This window comes from Mauremys mutica, chromosome 11, assembly GCF_020497125.1.
Source record: "Mauremys mutica isolate MM-2020 ecotype Southern chromosome 11, ASM2049712v1, whole genome shotgun sequence".
Lineage (NCBI taxonomy): Eukaryota > Metazoa > Chordata > Testudines > Geoemydidae > Mauremys > Mauremys mutica.
Window position 1 is genome coordinate 33,662,403 of NC_059082.1, and position 21,452 is coordinate 33,683,854.

Genomic DNA, 21,452 nt, shown 5'->3' on the forward strand with positions numbered 1-21,452 from the left:
CCCCCTGCTAGCCCTGGTCCCAGCAACAGGGCTGCGGGCCTGGGGAGAATGCGCTGCTCTGAGGAGCCAGCGGGAGGCCGAGGCCCTGGTTCGGGCTCCCGCCCAGCAGAGGGCGGTGGCAGCGGTGGGCTTTGGGTGGGGGCGTGTCCGGGTCTGGGCCAGGTTCCTCCGCCATGACCGCGGCCGTGTTCATTGGGTGCAGCTTCATCGCCTTCGGGCCGGCACTGGCCCTGTGCGTCTGCACCATCGCCGCCGAGCCGCTGCGCCTTGTCTTCCTCATCGCTGGGTGGGTGAGCCGGGCCGGGCCGGGCCGGGGAGCGACACCTGCCGGGGCCTCCTGAGACCGCTCGGCGCTCATGCAGCGTCTGTGCAGGGGCAGGTGGGGAGGAGCCTCTAGGCGCCTCCCCCCCCGGGCGTCAGCCCATTTTCCCCCCTCGGCGGGAGGAGCCCCCAGTCCCCTCACTCTGGGTGTCAGCTTCCCCCCCCCCCCGACGGGAGATACCCCCAGACTGTCCTAAGCAAGGGGCTACCCGCCCTCTGCTGTCGATGGTAGAAGCCCCCTGACCTCACCCCGTGGCACGAACCTCTCCCCCCACCTTCCGGCGGGAGAAGCCCCCAGACCCAGGTGGATTTGAGGTTGTGACCTCAGATCCCACCTGAGTGTATCAGCCTCCTGTTCCCCTAAAGCCGGAGAGAGGATGCATCTCTGTAAAACAGCAGGACCCACCCGCCCCCTGCAAAGGTCTGACACACACATCCCAGTGAGGGAGAAGTTAGGTGTGTGGGGAACACCAGCCTAGTACTAGGGCATGACCCCCCAACTCAGGGTGTTGGGTTTAGTGGCACATGTGGGTGACCCCAGCCCCCACTCCAGATGTGGGCAGCACTAGGGGACCAACCCTTATTAAAGGATCACCTCCTCCAGTGATAGCCCCTAGTCATGTTTATATGAACCAGACAACAGGAGTAGGGGCTATTACTGGAGAATAAGATTGGGGAAGGGGGGCGGGGGGACGAGTCTCCAGACAGTTGTGCTTCTAAATTGGGCAGACTGCCGGGTGCGCTCTCTAGACCACATAGCCATGATGACAACCCTGTGCTAACAAGAATTTGCTCCCAAAGGACAGGATTAAAACCATATTTAGCAGCCATTCCCAAGTGCTTTGGCTATGGTAGGAAATAGATGTCAGCAAAAATAGTTTTTAGCAGCAGTGCCCCCATAACTCATATTGAAAATAAAGTAGCCTAGTCAAAACCTTTTCACTGTTGTCTCAGGAAACATGGTTGAGAGTGGTCAGTCCACTTCCTGCAACAGTTCAGTTTCCTTGTATAGTCAAGGCTCTAAAATGGTTTTCTGAAACCATTTTAATCACAGTATGCTCTGTCTACATTGGGGGTAAAACCGGTAGTCTAAGCTAACTATTATTATTTAAAATTAGTTTTTCAAATAATTTACAGTATTAGCATGGTAAATGGGGTTTGTGGGAGAGTATTGTCTGCTTTGTCACCCACTTCAAGACAGGTCTTCCTTGTCAATGCATCTGCTGCATTGAGGAATCCCTTATTAGAGATTTTTAAACACAAGCTATGGAATCTTTATTTATTTATTTATTTAGGTAATTGGTAGTATGCATGATGGGTTGTCTCCTCTCTCCCCTGCTTCCCCTTCCTTCCTTTATTTTATTTTATTTTTTTAAAACTCTAGAGGTTTCTTCTGGCTGGTCTCGTTGCTGCTTTCTTCCCTTGTATGGTTCATTGCAGTGCAGATTGGTGGGAGCAACAATGCATCAGTAAAGAAAAATTTGCTCATCTTTGGTGTGGTGTTCTCTGTCCTGCTCCAGGAAGTCTTCCGATTTGCCTATTACAAACTGTTAAAGTAAGTTAAATGTTTCTGGTGTCTCTTAGGCCTTGCCTACACTGCCACTTTATAGCGCTGCGACTTTCTTGCTCAGGGGTGTGAAAAAACACACCCCTGAGCGCTGCAAGTTTCAGCGCTGTAAAGTGGCAGCGTAGCCAGTGCACCTGGTAGCTACTCCCCGGTGGGGGTGCTGGTGCTGCAACTACACATCCATGTTAAAGTGCTGTCGTAGCAGCGCTTTAACATTGCTAGTGAAGACATATCCTTACTCTTTCGAGGATCATACTGAATAGGTAGCCTGTAGTATGCCAGCACTCCTCTTATGGCCTCACCAGTTTCTGCATAATTGGGGATTTAATAAGAAGTATGAAGTCCTTATGTTACAAAGAAAACTTTCTAAACGTGACTTGAAAATCAGATTGGAAAGTGTTGTATTATATGATGCATTCAGATAAAAATAATAGGCCTAATAGACGCATTAATGTATGACTGTTTTCTCTCCTATAATAAGACTATCCTTGGGTATAGAAAGAATTTAAAAATAAATAACTTGGGTCTCATCTGTCAAGGATCTCCATTAAAAAAAATTTGATTGTTAATTAGAACAAACTCCAGTGTTTCAGCATTGTATTTTGACATTTTCGTGAATTATTGTCGTCCCCTGCTTGTGAGTTTTCCAGAATTTCTGATTCCTCACTGCTATATCAGTAATTTAGTTATTAAAAACTCAGATTAAATCTTTGATCCTATATCCCTAAGCAAAATGAAATCTGAGAAATATAGCATCTAGGAAAAAGTTTTAAAATACAATGTTTTTATTTCTTTAAATTCCATCTAATCTGAATACAAAATTAATACAGGCTGGAAAACTGGGGGAACTGAGTAACAGTGTCATATGGTGGCATTTTAGATTATGATAATTTACATCCTGTGAATGCTGTAGAAACAGCAGTTGAGTGAACATGGCTGACTGCAAGAACAACAGCTTGTCTCACTGACCTCAATAAGAAATGCATTACATGATGATATAAGTGGCGTCATTTCATGTGACACAAATGTTACTCTACACTGCTACCATTTCTGCAAAAGAATCAGATATCAAATTCTTCTTTTACAAGTGGCATCACAATTTAGGTGTTGACTAAAAATACTTGCAAAATAATCAAGGTATCTGCTTAGGCAATTTTATTTCAAAGACCAGTGAATGGGGGTAGGTAAACCAGAAGAAAATCTTTATTTTGTCCTTGGCATCAAAATAATTGGTGTAAACCCTGTAACAAGTTCTAACAAATTTTTCCAAATTCTTATTACATTAGTAAATTGAATTTTGCTTGGATAAAGGTTCTTAAGGTACTTGGAATTAATTTGAGGTTTTAACATTTGAAAAGAGTGTAGACATGGGCACTGATCCTGCAAATAATTAAGCATGTGTTTAGCTTTATGCACTGTGAGCAATCCCAATGCTTAAGTTAAGTAACTTAAATATATGAGTAAGTCTTTGCAGGATCAGAACCAAGATATAGTAACTGTTAGAGCTAAAAACCCCCATTAGGAATTCCGCTGAACAGGTTGAAATGTTTGGCTTAATTTTTTCCTGGGTCTGTTTATCCAGAACTAAAATACTATAGGAGGGGCTGGTAACACTCCTCTATTATGAAGGCTGCTCAACAATACTTTTGTTATAATATCCTGTTTTCAGGTGTGTATAACTTTTCCTCTCTTCATCCATATGGTCCGAAATTTTCCAGGCTGGATGTCTACCACAGGGTGAATTTTTTAGAGGAAATTTCAGCCAAAATATTTCAGCCATTTCTGAGAATGAGACTATGAGAAAATAAGTTGTTTTGCCCATGTTGAAAAATTCTGGTGACCTTTGCTTTGAAAAGCCTCCCCCCATCCTTTGCATATAATTATTTAAGTGGCTTTCTTGTTTCATTTAGACATTTAAAAATAAGATCTGACTAGTTTGAAGTAGCAAAGTTGAAAAATAGAATGTATGGACATTAAGGTATTACTTTTAAAAATATTGTCTTTATTTCAGAAAAGCTAATAAGGGCTTAATGACTATAAGCCAGGAGGAAACCATACCCATCTCTGTCAGACAGTTGTCCTATGGTAAGTTGAAATGCAGTCAAAACTATCTAACTTGTACCCTAAATAGTCATGTTAGAAAAAAAAGTCATTTGTAAAATTTTATAGCCACAGAGAACATTAACTTTTGCATGCAGATTGTGTTTATTTGCTTCTCCATTTTTATTTGTTTCTCAAAGTCTTGTAGACTCCAACAGGCATGTAAAAACTTACTTTATAGATGTTCAGTTTACGTAAGGCAAAAGGTATCAAAATAATTTTACCATTAACATCAAAAGGAAGTTGTTAATGAAAAGCACTACAATTGCTAAGAATTATTTTCTTAAATTCAGAGCCATTTTACAACCATTGACTAATTCTTACAAACGCTCCAGGAGCTAGGTAATTATTTTAATCCCTACTTCATAAATAGGACTTTAAAAAAAAAAAAAAGTGCCCAAGATCCTAGAGGCAATTACTGTGAGAATGAGGATTAGAATTCAGGAATTCCATGTTTTCAGTTCTCTGGTTAATGTACTAGACCACACTGTTTCTCAAGATCTTTTTTTGAGCTCAGTTAATTTGTGTGAAGATGATCAGGGTTGTGCTGAAATATGAGATGCAGTAAAACTATGATTCTACTTTGTCATGAAGCATTATGTTAATTCTGTATATTTCTTTAAATAAAGTTCAGTCTCTATAGTTTGCAGAAAAAAATATATTATCCTTTTAAAAACAATCATGTGGATTTAGCACTTGTGAAAGATAACATGTTAACAGCTCTGAAAAATGAAGTTCTCTCTCTACGGAAGAGATGTTATATAATAGAGGTAATATCAGTGACCACATAACCCAGCGAGCATACCTCAACCTTGATCTTCCAACATACCTCTTATCTTTTGGGGTGAGATGGTGCTTCAGTCTCCAAGCCCATTTTGTCCTTGTCTCTTCTAATAAAACTGCCATCAGTTGAGAGGAGACAATAATATCTGAGTTCTGATTCTAGCTCTGACATGGATTCGCTCTATGGTCTTTGAAAAATCACTTAACCTCTCTCTCCCATTTCCATCTTGAGGCAATGGGAATAATTATATTTGTTCACTTCACAGCAGAATTGTGAATGTTGTTTGATGTTCGTAAAGCACTTTGAAGATGTAAAGTCCTCTGTAAGTTCTAAGTATTATTATTCTCCTCTATCACAACCAAAGAATTAGTTGGTTTCCAATAAAAATATAATGTAGGAATGAAATGGAGAGATTCCTTAGAATTCTTTTGTCTTTGAATATGACTTCACTTATAAAATCTTGCCACCTGCAGGTAATGTGAGGATTTGTCTAAAGACTTGTAATTAGTCTCTTGTGTGTTTGTGTGTGTTCTTTGCATAGTGTCTGGCCTGGGTTTTGGGATCATGAGTGGAGTATTTTCTCTTGTGAATATCCTGACTGACTCCTTGGGACCAGGCACAGTGGGTATTTATGGAGATTCTCCTCAGTACTTCCTGTCTTCTGGTAGGTAAATCTGTGCATGGGAGTGTGGCCTGGTGATTGTTGTAGGGGCTGAGGGGCAAGTGAAGACTGAATGTATTCAGTCATTTTTTCTGACAAGCTCCTAACATTTCCTGGTATAAGTGGCCCATGGAAAACTTTATTTAACCCATTATGAGGGCTCTAACTGTACTGTGAGATATTTGTGTGTATCTTAGTATACATTTGAATAAACATAACTTTCACTAAACGGTTACGTTAATTTTTGGCTCATGAAGCATAAGATTAATTAAGAATTCAGCTTTTTAAGAAATATTTTACTAGTTTTGCCTCTAGACATTCGGGGTCCCAACCACCAACTGATTGGAAGTCAATCTCACATTGGTAAACATCCAGCATTTGGTGTGTTATTTTTCTGCAACTTAAAATCTGTTGCAAATATTTAAATTTTGGTGTACTTTAAAAAAGTTTGTTTCAGTGTAATAAAATAGAGGTTGCAATGACATCAAATTATAAAGAATGTAAATCACTTGTATTTATTTATGTATTTTCCTTTTCCTGTAAGGGTATTCCTCCCATATATGAAAGTCTAAAAGGACTATAACATAAATTAGGGCTTTGGCACTGTTCTTTCTGATTTTACTATTTCTTTGAAGTCAGATCTGTTTGTCATTCTGATCTCGATCATTGCAAAACTAGAGTACCTCTTTAGGTAACGCAAAGCTAAGGAAAACACATTTTTCTGAATGAGGCTTGCTGGACACCTTGGGTGTTTATCTCAAGGTTGATATGTAAATCAGATCACCCAGATCTTGTATAAATAATACCCCTAGTAATATGAAAACATCAACTTTGAATTATTGCAGAAGAATAGAACAAGAGTAAGAGAGATTTCCAAAATGTTATGTTTTGAAAAGCGTATACGCTTTACGTTATCCGTGGTCTCTGGTGGTGTTTTCAAAAGAGATTGATTAGGGGATTCTTTCTTTTAGTGGATGCAAGCAGTGTACATTCATTAAAACTTGCCATCCTGTAAGGCAGACATTTCATCTGGAATTGAAATAAAATAAAAATTAAAGGACCATACTTCAGGCCAGACTGTTTAAACATATGCTCGCTGCTAGACTCTGGTAGAGAAAAATAAACTCTCTCTGCTGGTGTGGTGGCTGGTAGAGAGAAACAGATTCTTTGTGCAAGTTCAACTGGGTACATTACAAATTGGTAGGAGAAATTAGGTTGTTTGACTGCAGCACTGACTGAGTTTGGCTAGGTCCTTGCCTCTGTTAGGGCCAAATATTGTTCTGCTTTGCAGAAATACCAACTCACTCATCTATTGTTTTCCTTAATGGCTTTTGATCTCTCCACCATAAAGCAGATTCTATAAGGGTTGCCAGGAAGGAAATCACTCCAGGCCCTGTTACGAAAGCGTCAGTTATCCATAGAGGCATGAATAGTGGAGAAGCAGAGCAGAACTGTTGGCCTATCATAAGGTTCGCCCATGAGTTTAAGGAATGTCCACTCATTCGTGAATAATTTTGGCAGTGTAGGACATGACAGGGTGAAAGGTACAATAGGTTTGATCAGATTTAACAAATTTTAAGTTGTCCCTATTTGTTAATTGCCTTACTTCCTAATTATTACCATTAATTTGAGTTGCCAGGGACTTGGTTTTGCTTGTTGAACATCACAGAACAATAAATTGTTCTTTTTGTGTACGCAGAAAGCAAAGAACCGGGCAGAAAAATTTTAATGAAAAAGTTAAAAACAAAGTCTTCATTTCAACACATTCCCTTATTCCCTCTCCCTCTCTTTGCATAGAGACTTACAAAAGGTAAAATGCTTACTTGAAATTCCCTTACACATGGCATGATATCTTGTTGAGAAATAAGTGGTTCAGTCACTTTGTGATAGGTGTCTGTTGTTCAGTCCTTTTTCTTAAACCAATAGAACACAGAGAGAGAGGAGAGTAGCCCCCCCCCCCCCCAAAAGGCAGCACTAGTCTCTGCTGGTTGTAGGTCCATTGCTGAAAGATCACAGAAAAAGTACACAAAATATCACCCGATTTTATTGATTCTGAATACCCTATATCAGTGGTAGAAGCCTGTAGAAGATCTTGGGAAGAACAGTAGAAATGATGAATCCATAAATGTATAAAGTCAGTCTAGATCCTGACATATTTAAGAACACCATATGTGTGTTATTGATTGTATAGAAAGCGCCATCATTTTTAAACATTTATATTCGTGTTGAGGTAAGATGTGTCCAAAATTATGCACATTGTATACAAAAACAGACAGTGGCTACAGTGTTACAATTAATCTCCTGATGCCTCTTTAATTAACTATTGTTGCCACTTTACAAAGTGTAAGTGTGTGTTTGTGTGGAGAGAGAGAATAAAGTGTCACTGCCCTTGGCTTTTTCTTCAAAACAACCATTAGACCAGGGGTGGGCAAACTTTTTGGGCCAAGGGCCACATCTGGATGGGAAAATTGTATGGAGGGCCAGGGCAGGGAGTTGGGGTGTGTGGGAGGGGGTGTGGGGTGCAGGAAGGGGCTCAGGGCAAGAGATTGGGGCAGAGAGGGGTGCAGGATGTATGAGGGGGCTCAGGGCAGGGGGTTGAGGTGTGGGAGAGGGTGCGGGGTGCAGGAAGGTGCTCAGGGCAAGGGATTGGGGCAGAGGAGGGGTGCGAGGTGTATGATGGGGCTCAGGGCAGGGGATTGGGGTGTGGGAGAGGGTGCAGGGTGCAGGAGGGTGCTCAGGGCAAGGGATTGGGGCAGAGGAGGGGTGCGGGGTGTACAAGGGGGCTCAGGGAAGGGGTGCGGACTGGGGGAGGGGGATCAGGGCAGGGGGTTGGGGTGCAGGAGGGGTGCGAGGTGCAGGCAGGCGGCTTAGGACAGGGAGTTGTGGGGCGGGGTGCAGGAGGGATTCGGGCTCCGGCCTGGAGCCGCTTACCTAAAGCGGCTCCGGAGTGGCAGCGGCGCGCACCCGGGCCAGGGCAGTCTCCCTGCATGCCTGCCCTGGCCCCGGCCCTGCGCTGCTCCAGGAAGCGCTGTGGCCCCTGGGGCAGAGGAGGGAGGGCTCTGCATGTGCTGCCCTTGCTGCGCCTCCAGGTACCTCCCCTGAAGCTCCCATTGGCTGCGGTTTCCCGTTCTCGGCCAATGGGAGCTGCGGGGGTGGTGCCTGGAGGCAAGGGCAATGCAGGGAGCCCTCTGCGCCCCCGCCCGGGGGCTGCAGGGAAGTGGTGCCGGCCACTTATGAGAGTGGTGCCTGCGGCGCCATGGGGGGCAATCCCGCTGGCTGGATCCAAGGCCCTGAGGGGCCAGATCCAGCCTGCAGGCCATAGTTTGCCCACCCCTGCAATAGACACTTTGTATTGTGATTAGTATACATTTATATGGTGTATATTGCAACCCCACAGCACTTTAAGGAACTGTAAACTATAAATACACAAGAAAGTGTCCAGCTTTCTTGTTGCATAACAGGTGTTCCTAAATTTCCTGTTGTGGTTACAACTTTAAATCAAACTGTTAAGATGTGTTATGAAGAAACTGAAATGTTCTTAACTAAGTGTCCCAATTTAATGTTGCAATATTTAGTCACTAGATGGCGCCATCTCACATCATTGTGATTTCAAATGGTTCTGATTTCATGTAATTTCAATGTTGCTAATTTTGTTTTAAGAGAAAAGATAAGAATTAAACTCTCCATTTCCGTTTTAGAGGTCCCACTTTTCTCAGATTGCAAAATATAAATATTTTATTCAAAGAAGAACTGTGCATTATTGAAATGTTATATTTGATTTCTTTGAGAGCACTTGTTTTAATCGTACCAGATGCTTTTGACCTTAACTTATACTTTTGAAATATGAGATCTTTTTGATTAAAAAGACAAGGGTTTTTAATATGGATTTGTTTGATTTTTTTCCCCCTTGAGATCTTGTGAACGTGCTCAGTTGGAGTAAACTGATAGCTCAGTTATTTCAGTTGTCTGCCTCCTGCTTTCTAAACTTGGTTAGTTGTATATTAATTGACTAGATTAATAAAACCCCCAATCTAATGGAGTGGGGAGAACAGTGACTCAGATACATGCTTTCCTCTTGTCCTAAGACACCACAGAAACAACTCTATGCAGTAAAGGCAACACAAAGTGACAGCTGAAAAAGGTGAGCTTTCAACTTCTGTGTCAAAATTTCATAGAGGAAGTTCCAAACCTAAAGTCCCTACACTCTTTTTCTGAATAGCCCTATTTTTAATATGAACATTTTCCAACTGGCTGCTTAAGTGGTCAGAAAACAAAATATGAGAGGTTTTTTTGTCAAACGGTTTTGACACATTTTCTAAGCAGCTGTAAAACTCAGTATTGTAAATGGAATCTACCTTAGTGCTTACCTGAATGTTTGTTATTAGTAAGATGATGTGTTTCAAGTGACAAGTAGTAAAATACTGATGAAAAAAATGCAACAGCTTCGGCCTCACCATTAACATCAAGAAGACTGAGGTCATGCACCAGCCAGCTCTCCACACTCTGTACTCAGAACCATCCATCACTGTAAATGGACAGAGACTTCAGGCAGTGGACCACTTCACGTACCTGGGCAGTACCCTTTCTCGAGCAGTGTCAATCGATGAAGAAGTAAAGTGCAGAATTGCTAAAGCCAGCTCTGCATTTGGCCGATTGCGCTCCAACGTCTGGGAACGTCGAGGGATCAGCCTACCAACGAGGCTGAAGGTCTACCGAGCAGTGGTGCTTCCAACTCTGCTGTACGCCTGCGAGACGTGGACTGTCTATCGGAGTCATGCACGAAGGCTCAATCACTTCCACACTTCCTGTCTGCGAAAGCTTCTAAAAATCAGATGGCAGGACAAAGTGCCCGATACTGAAGTCCTTATCAGAGCCAGTCTGCCATCAGTTCACACACTGCTGATGAGAGCCCAGACCAGATGGGCTGGACATGTCGTGAGAATGTCAGACGAGCGCATTCCTAAACAGCTCTTCTACGGAGAACTCGCCCAGGGAAAGCGCTCCCATGGAGGACAAAAGAAGCGGTTCAAGGACACGCTGAAGACCTCTCTGAAGTCCTTTGAGATTAACACCACCACATGGGAAACCCTCGCACTGAACCGTCCAGCATGGCGCAGCCTCATTCACACAGGCAGTAATACCGCTGAGGCGAGGCGTACCGCTGAGGCTGAAAGAAAGCGTGAGCTGCGCAAGTCCAGAGCTGCCCGCACATCATCGACAGTGCCATCACATGTCTGCCCAATGTGTGACAGGACGTTCCATGCCCAAATCGGACTGATCAGTCATCTTCGGACGCACAGAGTCCGGTCATCGAAAGAATGAGTTGTTGAGGTCTTCATCGACAACGATGGACGAACATCATCATCAGTAAAATACTATGGTATTCAGCTGTTTGTTTAGCTAAACTCTTACAATATGTAAGAATAATGTAATCATTATACAATCACGGATGTAGAGTTGTGGTATAACTTCTTTCATTTTTGCAGCCTGGCCAAGGTGAAGTGAGTTAGGTGAGTATTAAGACCACTTGATAGACATCAGAAATTAAGATATCGAGAATAAATTACTTGACCAAGGCCACAGAGTAGGTCCGGGGCAGTTCTGGGTTAGAACTCAGGTAGTCCTTGAGCCCAGAAACAAGACTTCTGTAGGTGGATGTTACAAATCATCAGTCGTCCTTGGGAGTGGGTGTGGTCTAATGGATAGGGCGTTGGACTGGGAGTCAAGAGATGTGGATGTCATTCCCAACTCTACCAGTGACCTTCAATGTGACCTTGGGCAAGCCACTTCCAGTTTCTGTACCTCTGTTGTTTCTTCAAGTGATTGCTCATGTGTATTCCCCAATAAGTGTGCGTGCTCGCCACATGCACCGGTGCCGGAAGTTTTCCCCCTAGCCCCAGCGACCCCTGGAGTGGCGCCTCTATAGCGCGGTGAAAGGGGCACTTTGCGCTCCCCCACACTCTCAGTTCTTTCTTGCCGCCAGTGAAGGTGCTTTGGAACTGTTCTGCTCCAGCTTGTCTGCAGCTTTCTTCTAGACCTCTTGTTCGTTCATTGTAGTAGTACCTGTAATTGAAGATTAGTTTAGTTTAGTGCGCCCGGGTCGGGGCATGCCCCATGCCCCAAGTCGTGCGACACTTGAAGGCGGCCGATGCCAGTGAGTGATCTGCATGCGGACTGTTTACGCTGTCTGGGGGAAACCCATCTCAGCGATCACTGCGAGATTTGCAGGTCTTTCAAGCCTCAGACCAAGAGAGAAAGGGACATTAGGCTCTGGGCTATCCTGATGGAGTCAGTGTTGACTCCGACTCCGGTGCGCTGCTCCAAGTCAGCACCAGGTGCTGCGGTGTCGGTGCGCGGCGACCCCTTGGTGCCATCTACCCATCGGCACCGCTCCCCGTCTGTGGGGCATGCCAAGAAGGCTAAGAAGAGGCCTTTGCCGCCGCGGCACCGGAGCAAGACTTGGGGAGAGGCTAGACCCATGTTGGGCAGTCCTCAGTCCCCATTGGCCTCCAGGCCTCCAACTCAGGTTGAGTGGAGTAGCCGGGCTCAGTCGGAGCAGGCTTCCCTGGATGTGCGGATGCCCTCCACGCCAGAGGCCCTGCAAGCGGCTCGGGACATTATGTCCCTGCCAGTACCAGGGGCACCACCAACACTGGGTCCCCGGTCCAGAGGCAAGCCACCCGCGGGGATCTCCGCAGTTGCCCCCTGCTTGGTACCGATGCGGTCGAGGGAATCTTCCCGACGCTGTTTGCCGCTCAGCGACCACCCCATGCGTAGTCCACACTGGTCACCGTCGACCCCCACCAGGAGGTCTGGCTGAGTTCTGACTAACAGGGGTTCCAGGCACTGCTCTGCCTTGAGGAGCAGGCCCCGTCGAGACCGAGACAGATGGCACCGAAGGTCCTCATCTCCGAGGGGCTACCGTAGCCAGTCGCGACATGAACGTCGACACTGTTCCCATTCATTGTCTTGCTCCACAACCCCGCCATGGCACCGCTTCCGCAGTCCTGGGTATCGATCGCGGGCACCTTGCCGTCACAAATCCTCCCGCCGGATCCGATCGCGGAGCAGCTGCTACCGGCGGTACCATTCCTCCACATCAGGATCAGGGTCTCCTGCTTGGCACCGTTCCCGCTGCTGCCGCTTCCCCCAGTCCAGGGACAGCGACAGGTTGTACATCAGCCTGGCCTTCCTTTGTAGCCGTCGATCGATGGGACAGGCCAGTCAGGCTGAACAGCCTGCTGTGCTGGTGCCACAGCAGGTGCAGTGGCACCAGGCTCCTTGGCTGGCACCGTGGTACCAATGGGCCCTGTGGCCCCCGACGCAGGGGGGGCTTGGTTGGTGGCCGGAGCCTCGGAACAGCCGTCAGCCTCCTAGAAAGGAGTCGATGGGACGTGCACTTTTGGTTCAGTGCTCGGAGGGCGACCAAGTGGTGGGACCCCCTGTACCGGGGGGTACGCAGAGTACTGCGCCCACCTCCTCACCCTTCCCTGATGATGCGATTACGGCCCCTCCTCCCTCTGTCCCACAGGAGGACTCTAAAGCCCAGCAGGAACTATTGAAAAGGGTGGCATCAAGCCTCAAGCTTCAGGCCGAGTAGGTGGAGGAAACCTCTGACTCCCTCTTCAACGTCCTATCGGCCTCAGTACTGGGCAGGGTGGCTCTCCCACTCCATGAAGGGATGGCAAAAATTTCAAACGCCTTGTGGCAAACCCCAGCTTCTTTGCCCCCCATCTCTAAGAGGGCTGAATAGAAGTACACCCACTCTATCCCCAACTCCCTGATGATCAATTCGGTCAACCACAGGGAGCGGCAGGGCCAACCAGCCCTAACTCCGAAAAATAAAGACTTAAGGAGGCTGGACTTACTTGGGAGAAAGGTTTATTCATCCTCGAGTTTCCAGTTAAGGGTGACAAACCATCAGGCTCTCCTGGGTTGGTGTGAGTTAAATCTGTGGGGTGCTCTTCCCAAATTTGAGGACTTCCTCCAGGAGCGTGACAGGAAGGAGTTCAAAGCTCTGGTGGAGGAGGGTACAGCGGCTGCCCTGGCAACCCTGCAGGCAGCCTCGGATGCAGCGGATACAGCTGCATGGTCCATGGCCTCCGTGGCATGCAAGAGGAGGGCATCATGGCTCCTGCTGTCTGGACTGTCCAGTGAGGCGCAGAACTCCTTGCAGGACCTCCCGTTTGATGGCAAGGCCCTGTTTTTGGAACAGATGGACGTGAAGCTGCATGGCCTGAAAGATTCCCGCACTACACTTAAGACCCTGGGCGTCTATGTTCTGGCTCCGGCTAGACCTAAGTTTAAGCCTCAATAGGCTCCCACCCAGACCACCCACTCTAAATATGAGTGCCCTTATAAAAAGTCACAGGACTATAAGAAATGCCCACAGAAGCAGTCCCGGTCTGCCCCCAAGCCTGGGTCCTCCAAGGGTAAACAGGTGGGGATCCAACAGCAATAAAGCTTCCCTTCTCCAACCAGTTTTGTGCTTTTCTCCTGGAGTGGTCACGGCTGACCTCAGACTGATGGGTCCTCAACACCATCTCCCAAGGCTACACCCTCCAATTTATCTCTAACCCGCTCAACCACCCTTCGTCCCGTCCCTCCTGGGGGACCCCTCTCACAAGGCCCTGCTTGAGCAGGAGGTGGGGTGGCTCCTTGGCTTAGGAGTGGTGGAAGTGGTGCCAGTGGAGTTCAAACGCAAGGGGTACTATTCCCACTATTTCCTTATCCCGAAGGCCAAAGGGGGGCTCAGGCCCATCCTGGACCTGCAAGGCCTGAACTAGTACATGGTAAAGCTCAAGTTTGTCATGGTCTCTCTGGCCTCCATCATCCTTTGGATCCCTGGAACTGGTACTCCACCCTCGATCTGCAGGACGTGTACTTCCACATCCATATATTCGAGGGGCACAGGTGCTTCCTCTGTTTCATGGTTGGACAGGAGCACTACCAATTTACAGTCCTCCCGTTTGGCCTGTCCACTGCTCCCAGGGTATTCACAAAGTGCATATCTCTGGTGGCGGCCTACCTCAGATGTCATGGGGTCCAGATCTTCTTCCCCTATCTGGATGACTGACTAGAAACAGAAAACAAAATATGAGAGGGTTTTTTATGTGCATAATTTTGGACACATCTTACCTCAACACGAATATAAATGTTTAAAAATGATGGAGCTTTCTATACAATCAATAACACACATATGGTGTTCTTAAATATGTCAGGATCTAGACTGACTTTATACATTTATGGATTCACATTTCTACTGTTCTTCCCAAGATCTTCTACAGGCTTCTACCACTGATATGGGGTATTCAGAATCAATAAAATTGGGTGATATTTTGTGTACTTTTTCTGTGATCTTTCAGCAATGGACCTACAACCAGCAGAGACCAGTGCTGCCTTTTGGGGGGGGGGGGGGCTACTCTCCTCTCTCTCTGTGTTCTATTGGTTTAAGAAAAAGGACTGAACAACAGATACCTATCACAAAGAGACTGAACCACTTATTTCTCAACAAGATATCATGCCATGTGTAAGGGAATTTCAAGTAAGCATTTTACCTTTTGTAAGTCTCTATGCAAAGAGAGGGAGAGGGAATAAGGGAATGTGTTGAAATGAAGACTTTGTTTTTAACTTTTTCATTAACATTTTTCTGCCTGGTTCTTTGCTTTCTGCGTACACAAAAAGAACAATTTATTGTTCTATGATGTTCAACGAGCAAAACTAAGTCCCTGGCAACTCAAATTAATGGTAATAATTAGGAAGTAAGGCAATTAACAAATAGGGACAACTTAAAATTTGTTAAATCTGATCAAACCTATTGTACCTTCTGCACTTCAAATAATAATGTTGCTGCCTCTTTTATAACTGCTCATTCTGCTGCTCATAATTTGGTTATTAAATTATGGCACTTGTAGCATGCTATTGGGAAGCTAATTACATCCAACATGGGTCTCTAACTCTGAAAATCAATGCCACATCAGTTAAAAAGCAAATTAAGTACTTTATCCCCAAATTTAACAATTTTCCAATGTGTTTTAGCACCCAGTATCTCCTGACTGCATAAGCAGAGCATAACGTATGCTATGTACTACATAAATAGTGTCTAAATATTTCATGGTAACATGCTGGATGTGTGTGTGTTTGTTTAAAACATCTTTACCATCCAGCGTCAGTGATCACCAGATTTTAGCAATTTTAAAATGGATGAAATGCCCTTTTTTGTTTACTCCTTCCTATAATGCTCATATTCATGGTTTAGCATGTCCTAAAAGCGATCCAAACTAGGCAACCTGGACTCTTTTGTACCTTTCCATTTTAAGTAGTACATTCAAGAGGTAACATTTAAAAACAAAGATTTATTTTCACTTTTTTATACACAAATATGAGCAAAGTCTGTAAAAAAAAAAATACACTAGAAGACTTCGAAATTTAACAAATATACATGACCCCCAAACCTAACACTAACTATTGTGGGTTCTCTCAAAAGATTTAACAATAAATCCTCTTGATACCTATATCAGTTTGCTTTTTGTGCATGCAGTAACTTGGACCAAGTCAATGGACTCCTCTGGAGTAAGATCTTTCCCAGTTCTCCTCGTTTGGGCTGTAAAGGGAGGCCTTATTCCTCTCTGGTTCAAGTTCAAGACACAGCTAACTCTTTTTTTTCTTCACTAGCTCATTCCCATTTGAGTTACCTTCCCTGAAAGGAAACTGTAAGCATGGTGTGCTCCTAAAGGAACATATGTGATGTTTCTAATCCTTTGGAAATCAGAACTGTCACTTCATTCAATTATGTAACTGCCTAGTTGGCATGTTTGATTCCCTTATGTTTTCAAGCCACCTCTCCGCTACCTTATTGTTTATCAGGAAAAAATAGTGTTCTCTGCATTTAACAAACATTCATGTTAACAAAGTGAAATTTCAGTGTGGTGTGTTGTCTTGCAGTAGGTACCAGACATCCTGCACCTGCCTGCGCTATTCCTGGCATTTGAACGTTTTCATCTTAAAGTGGCATATGACTGTCCATCACATTACTGATTTTTTTTTTGTGGTGCCTGGGGGGGGAAAACATGGGATATTTTTGTGTAGTTTGTGTATTATTGTATTTGCTTTTACTTGTGTTTTAATTAAATCACAGGGTATCCAAAAATTGTCCTTGTCTGTTTACTTGACTGAGTTGGGAACTAACACTGGTACCTGATGTCTTGTTTGATTTTCCTTTAATGGTGCCAGTTACATAGCACTTTTTATAAAGCCTTTAATCTTGAGAATATTTTAAAATGGCTTCCTTTTAAAGGGGTGTTGCCACGTGGATTATGCCTGAAGTTTACATTTTCTAAAAATATAGAGAAATTTATACTATGTGGTTATTTAAAAAAAAACCCAAACCCTAAATACTATAAAGCAAAATAGTTATTTGCATTTAAATTATTCCTCTGCAGTTTGGCCATACAAACCTTGCAGCATTTGCCCCTGTATAATTATGGCCCAAGCTACGTGAAATGCAGAAATAAACAGCAATAATTGTAAGAAGTAAATTTGATTTTTAAAAATAGTAATTGGACCAGAGTGTGTGGGAGTGAGTGTAGAGCCCACCAGTTAGGGTGCTCACCTGGAAACGGAGACCCAGGTTCCAGTCCCCCCACTCCATTGACTATTTAATTATTTTTATGCAATGGAACAGCTTCAACAGGAGAGAGTGAGAGAGCTCTGCCCCAGAATACCCCATACCCCAATGATTAGGACACTCTCCTAAGAGGTGAGACACCCCAGTTCAAACCACTTCTCCACATCAGGCAGAGGGGGGAATTAAACTTAGGTTGCCCACATCCTGGGTGAGTGCTCTAACCACTGAGATAAAAGTTACAAGAAGGGGCACCTCTTCTTCTCCCCCCCTCTTTTGCGTGGGATTTGGTGTGCTCTGAGCATGCCTACCATATCTGTCCTCTCATGCAAGATAAATTGGGGAAAGCCTATTTTGAGAATCTGCTGGGGCTGAGGTGCACAATAGTTGCCCAAGTGCCTAGACTGAGGCAGTTGTGCTCACTGGCAGAAACTTAGGCACCCAGGGTCAGGGGCGGCTCTAGCAATTGCGCCGCCCCAAGCAGGGCGGCACGCTGCGGGGGGCGCTCTGGCCGTCGCCAGTCCCACGGCTCCGGTGGACCTCCTGCAGACATGCCTGCGGAGGGTCCGCTGGTGCCGAGGCTCCGGTGGAGCGTCCGCAGGCATGCCTGCGGCAGGTCCACCGGAACCGCCGGACGACCGGACCCTCCGCAGGCACGCCTGCGGGAGGTCCACCGGAGCCGCCTGCCGCCCTCCCGGCAGCATGCCGCCCCAAGCGCGCGCTTGGCGCGCTGGGGTCTAGAGCCGGCCCTGCCCAGGGTTCTTTCATGGTGGAAATTTAGGTGCCTACCAACTTTAGGCACCTACAGAGCTAGGCAGCAGCTGAGCAGACATTTGGGGGATCTCGGTGGCACATAAATGTTGGATTGAGGTGCCTACATTGTCAGGTGCCTAAGTTCTTTTGTGCACCTAGTCCTTAGTTCCTTTCTCCTTTTTGCTGTACAATACTAGTAAGCAGGATTTTCTTTCTTTCAATTAGTTTTGAAGTTTAAAACCCATTTATTTATTTTTTGTCTTTGCTTCAGGATATAAATGTTTTTTCAGGTTATAAATGTGACTTTTACCCACTTTCCTACCTCTTCCAAAATATGGATTTGAAATCCTCTGCTGGAAGACAAGGAAAACAGTCCCTATTTCTTATGCATAGTGAAGGAGGAGCAGTAGATCCAATCAGTTGTGTGAATAGTTTTGCTATGATGCTGTATAAGTCCTGGGATAAGCACATCAGAACCAATCATTTAGGTAAAAATGTATGTGTTTTTGGCTGCCTAGCTATATTACATTTACAGCTGTTGCTAATGTGTGTGCAGAATACATGGAGTTTTGTGTTCTCTTGTGTAGACTGTTGTACAGGTATTAATAGATACTCATACTACAAGTTTGAACCAGAGGTTGTGTGGATGAATGAAAACTATGTGTGTTTGTACATTTAATGTCTTACCAGTAATGAGGACTAATGATATACTGTCTTTCAGCATTCATGACTTTGGCCATTGTTCTGCTGCACGTTTTTTGGGGCATTGTATTTTTTGATGCTTGTGAAAAGAAGAAGTGGTGGGCACTGGCACTAGTCATCCTGAGCCATTTGCTGGTATCAGGTCTGGTGAGTTCACCTGTTGTGATATATTCTTAAAGTCTGCTAGATTGATATGAGGGGAGGGGAAGAAGTGAATACATTTCTGATTAGGACTGCTGATCATGGCTTTAATAATCAAACAAAAATGCTAATTAATGAATTATCTGTAGGGTGAAAGCCAAACAAGTGTTTTCACTGAAGCAATTGTTTGTCTGATTCTAAATATACAATAACTTTCCAGTTAGGGGATATATTTGTCCTTTGCATTATTTGCCTACCCCGTCCTTCTTAAATTGTCTTTTGTAAGCAATTTTGGTACAAAATAATCTGGGGCCACAAGATACACAGCGGCTAACTGTTGAAATGCAGCAACATTTGCAATGAAGAGCTGCAGTTAGAGCACTGCCAAATGCAGAATTTTGGCCAAGACACTTGGCAAACTCTTGATGTCTTAAAAATTATCCTCCTGGCTTGTTAGTATCCAGACAGAGCAGGCAGCCTGGATTTCTAAAATCTCATCTGATGAAAAGAACTTTGGATGTTAATTTAATTGTTGCTGTTCAACTGAACTATGATTTTTCTTTTCCTTTTGCAGACTTTCCTGAATCCTCAGTATGAAGGCAGCCTAGTGCCATCTTATATTATCATGATGCTTATGGGTACCTGGGCTTTCTTCACTGCTGGTGGCTCCCTTAGAAATCTGAAACTGTGTCTGATGTGCAGAGACAAGGACTTCCTTCTAGCCAACCAGCGCTCCAGATAACCTCTAAGCATCTGGATTTTACCCATCCATCTCTCTACATGTGCTTTCACTAAACAACTGGTGCCTTCTTGACCTTTCTTGAATGCTAAGTTGAGATATATATGTATTCCTGTGTAACTTGGCTTCTTTCAAGCAACTGTCTGAACTGCATATGTGAGTGAAATCTCTTTAAGAGTATCCAAAAATTAAACAGTTTACATATTAGCTGCTGCTTTATGCACTAAGTTTGGGCTGAGTTAATAGAACAAATGAACACATATCAAACATGGATAGACTCGATTTAAAACTAAAAGGCTATCTGCTAACTTCAGTTGTGAATTACACATCCACTTTGCTATAGAGTTAATAAAGATAACATTTTATTGTGCCACAATGAACTTCTCGATGCAGTAATGAAAAAACACAATTTTCCTATGGTGTTTTAGCCAAAGTTAAGTTGTTTCCTATTTTAAAAAGCTATAATATTTAATAGTTAGGCTTTCTGAATTGTTAAAATATGTTTTAAAGCATAGGGCAATAACTTCTCTGTGTAAATATTAGAAATATCCCTTCAGGACTATGTTGTTTGTATAGTTGAGATGACACACAAAGGACCATAACTTTTTCTGACTCCTGAAAATGTACTCAGGGTATGTCTACACTACAAAATTAGGTTGATTTTATTTAAGTTGACACTGAGCCTCTGATTTAAGCAAGTCGATTCTGCATGCCCCACTATGCACATTGCGTCAGCGGAGCGCATCCTCACTAGCAGGGGTTGCATTGATTCACGGAGCGCTGCACTGTGGGTAGCTATCCCACGGTGCATGGAGCCGAATGGAATGTTGGGTTGGGCTTGCAATGCCTCATGGGACCAAAACATTTGCACGGGTGGTTATGGGAACATGGCATTAGCCTCCCATGACGCACTTACCTCCCTCCCTCCCTCCCTCCCTGAAATCAATGGCAAACAAACCAAGCCTTTTTTCCTAAGCCTGAATTACCTGTGCAGACGCCATAGCATGGCAAGCATGGACCCCACACAGCTGTGCACTGTTGTGAGTATTACAAACACCTCATGCCTTATCCTGCAGTATTTGCTCAGCCAAAGAAGGAGTCACCGTGCAGAACAACGTGATGCCACTCAAGCAGCCCTGCTTGAAGCCACAGAGTGGAGCAATTTGCAGATGCTGGTGCCAGTTGTGTATCACCTTGACACGGTGGAGTGCTGCTTCTGGGCCCAGGAAACAAGCACTAACTGGTGGGTCACATAGTTATGCAGCTATGGGATGAGGAGCAGTGGCTGCAGAACTTTTGAATGCGCGAGGCCACTTTCATGGAACTGTGTGAAGAGCTTTCACCAGCCTTGAAGTGCAGTGATACTAAAATGAGAACTGCTCTGACAGTTGAGAAGCGAGTGGCGATAGCTCTGTGGAAACTTGCAACATCAGACTGCTACCAGTCAGTGGGGAATCAATTTGGAGTGGCTAAATCTACCATGGGGTCTGTTGTGATCCAAGTTGCCAGGGCAATCAATAGATTTCTGCTAAGAAGGGTAGCGACTCTGGGAAATGTGCAGGACATAGTGGATGGTTTTGCCACGATGGGGTTCCCTAACTGCAGTGGGGTGATAGGTATATGCGTTCCGTCTATCTTGGCACCAGACCATCTTGCCAAAGAGTACATAAATTGAAAGGTGTACTTCTCAATGGTGTTGCAAGCACCGGTGCATCACAGGGACTATTTCACCGACATCAACATGGGATGATAGGGAAAGGTGCATGACACATGCATCTTTAGGAACTCCGGTCTGTTCAGAAAGCTGCAAGCAGGAGCTTTCTTTCCAGACTGCAAAATAACTGTTGGTGATGTTAAAATGCCAATCATGATCCTGGGAGACTCAGCCTACCCCTTGCTCCCATGGCTCATGAAGTTGTACACAGGCAGACTGGACAGCAGTAAGGAGCAGTTCAACCATAGACTGAGCAAGTGCAGAATGGTGGTGGAATGTGCCTTTGGACGTTTAAAAGCCCACTGGCGTAGCTTGATTACTAGGTTAGACCTCAGTGAAAGCAATAT

General features: G+C 44.7%; 1 protein-coding gene across 3 annotated transcripts; it reads left to right on the forward strand.

Annotated features, from left to right (window-relative positions):
* Window positions 1–35: 35 nt before the first annotated feature.
* APH1B (aph-1 homolog B, gamma-secretase subunit) lies at window positions 36–21,037 on the forward strand. 3 transcript variants are annotated; one of them, XM_044978639.1, is made up of 6 exons: window positions 40–286; window positions 1,706–1,876; window positions 3,900–3,973; window positions 5,314–5,436; window positions 18,531–18,658; window positions 19,227–21,037. In XM_044978639.1, exons 1-6 carry the CDS (start codon window positions 174–176, stop codon window positions 19,392–19,394), a joined length of 777 nt encoding a protein of 258 aa, XP_044834574.1. In that variant the 5' UTR covers window positions 40–173; the 3' UTR covers window positions 19,395–21,037. The 3 variants fall into 3 exon arrangements, with proteins under 3 accessions (XP_044834576.1, XP_044834574.1, XP_044834575.1); XM_044978640.1 differs by lacking the exon at window positions 40–286 and adding an exon at window positions 439–742; XM_044978641.1 differs by lacking the exon at window positions 5,314–5,436 and having other exon boundaries at window positions 36–286.
* Window positions 21,038–21,452: the final 415 nt, after the last annotated feature.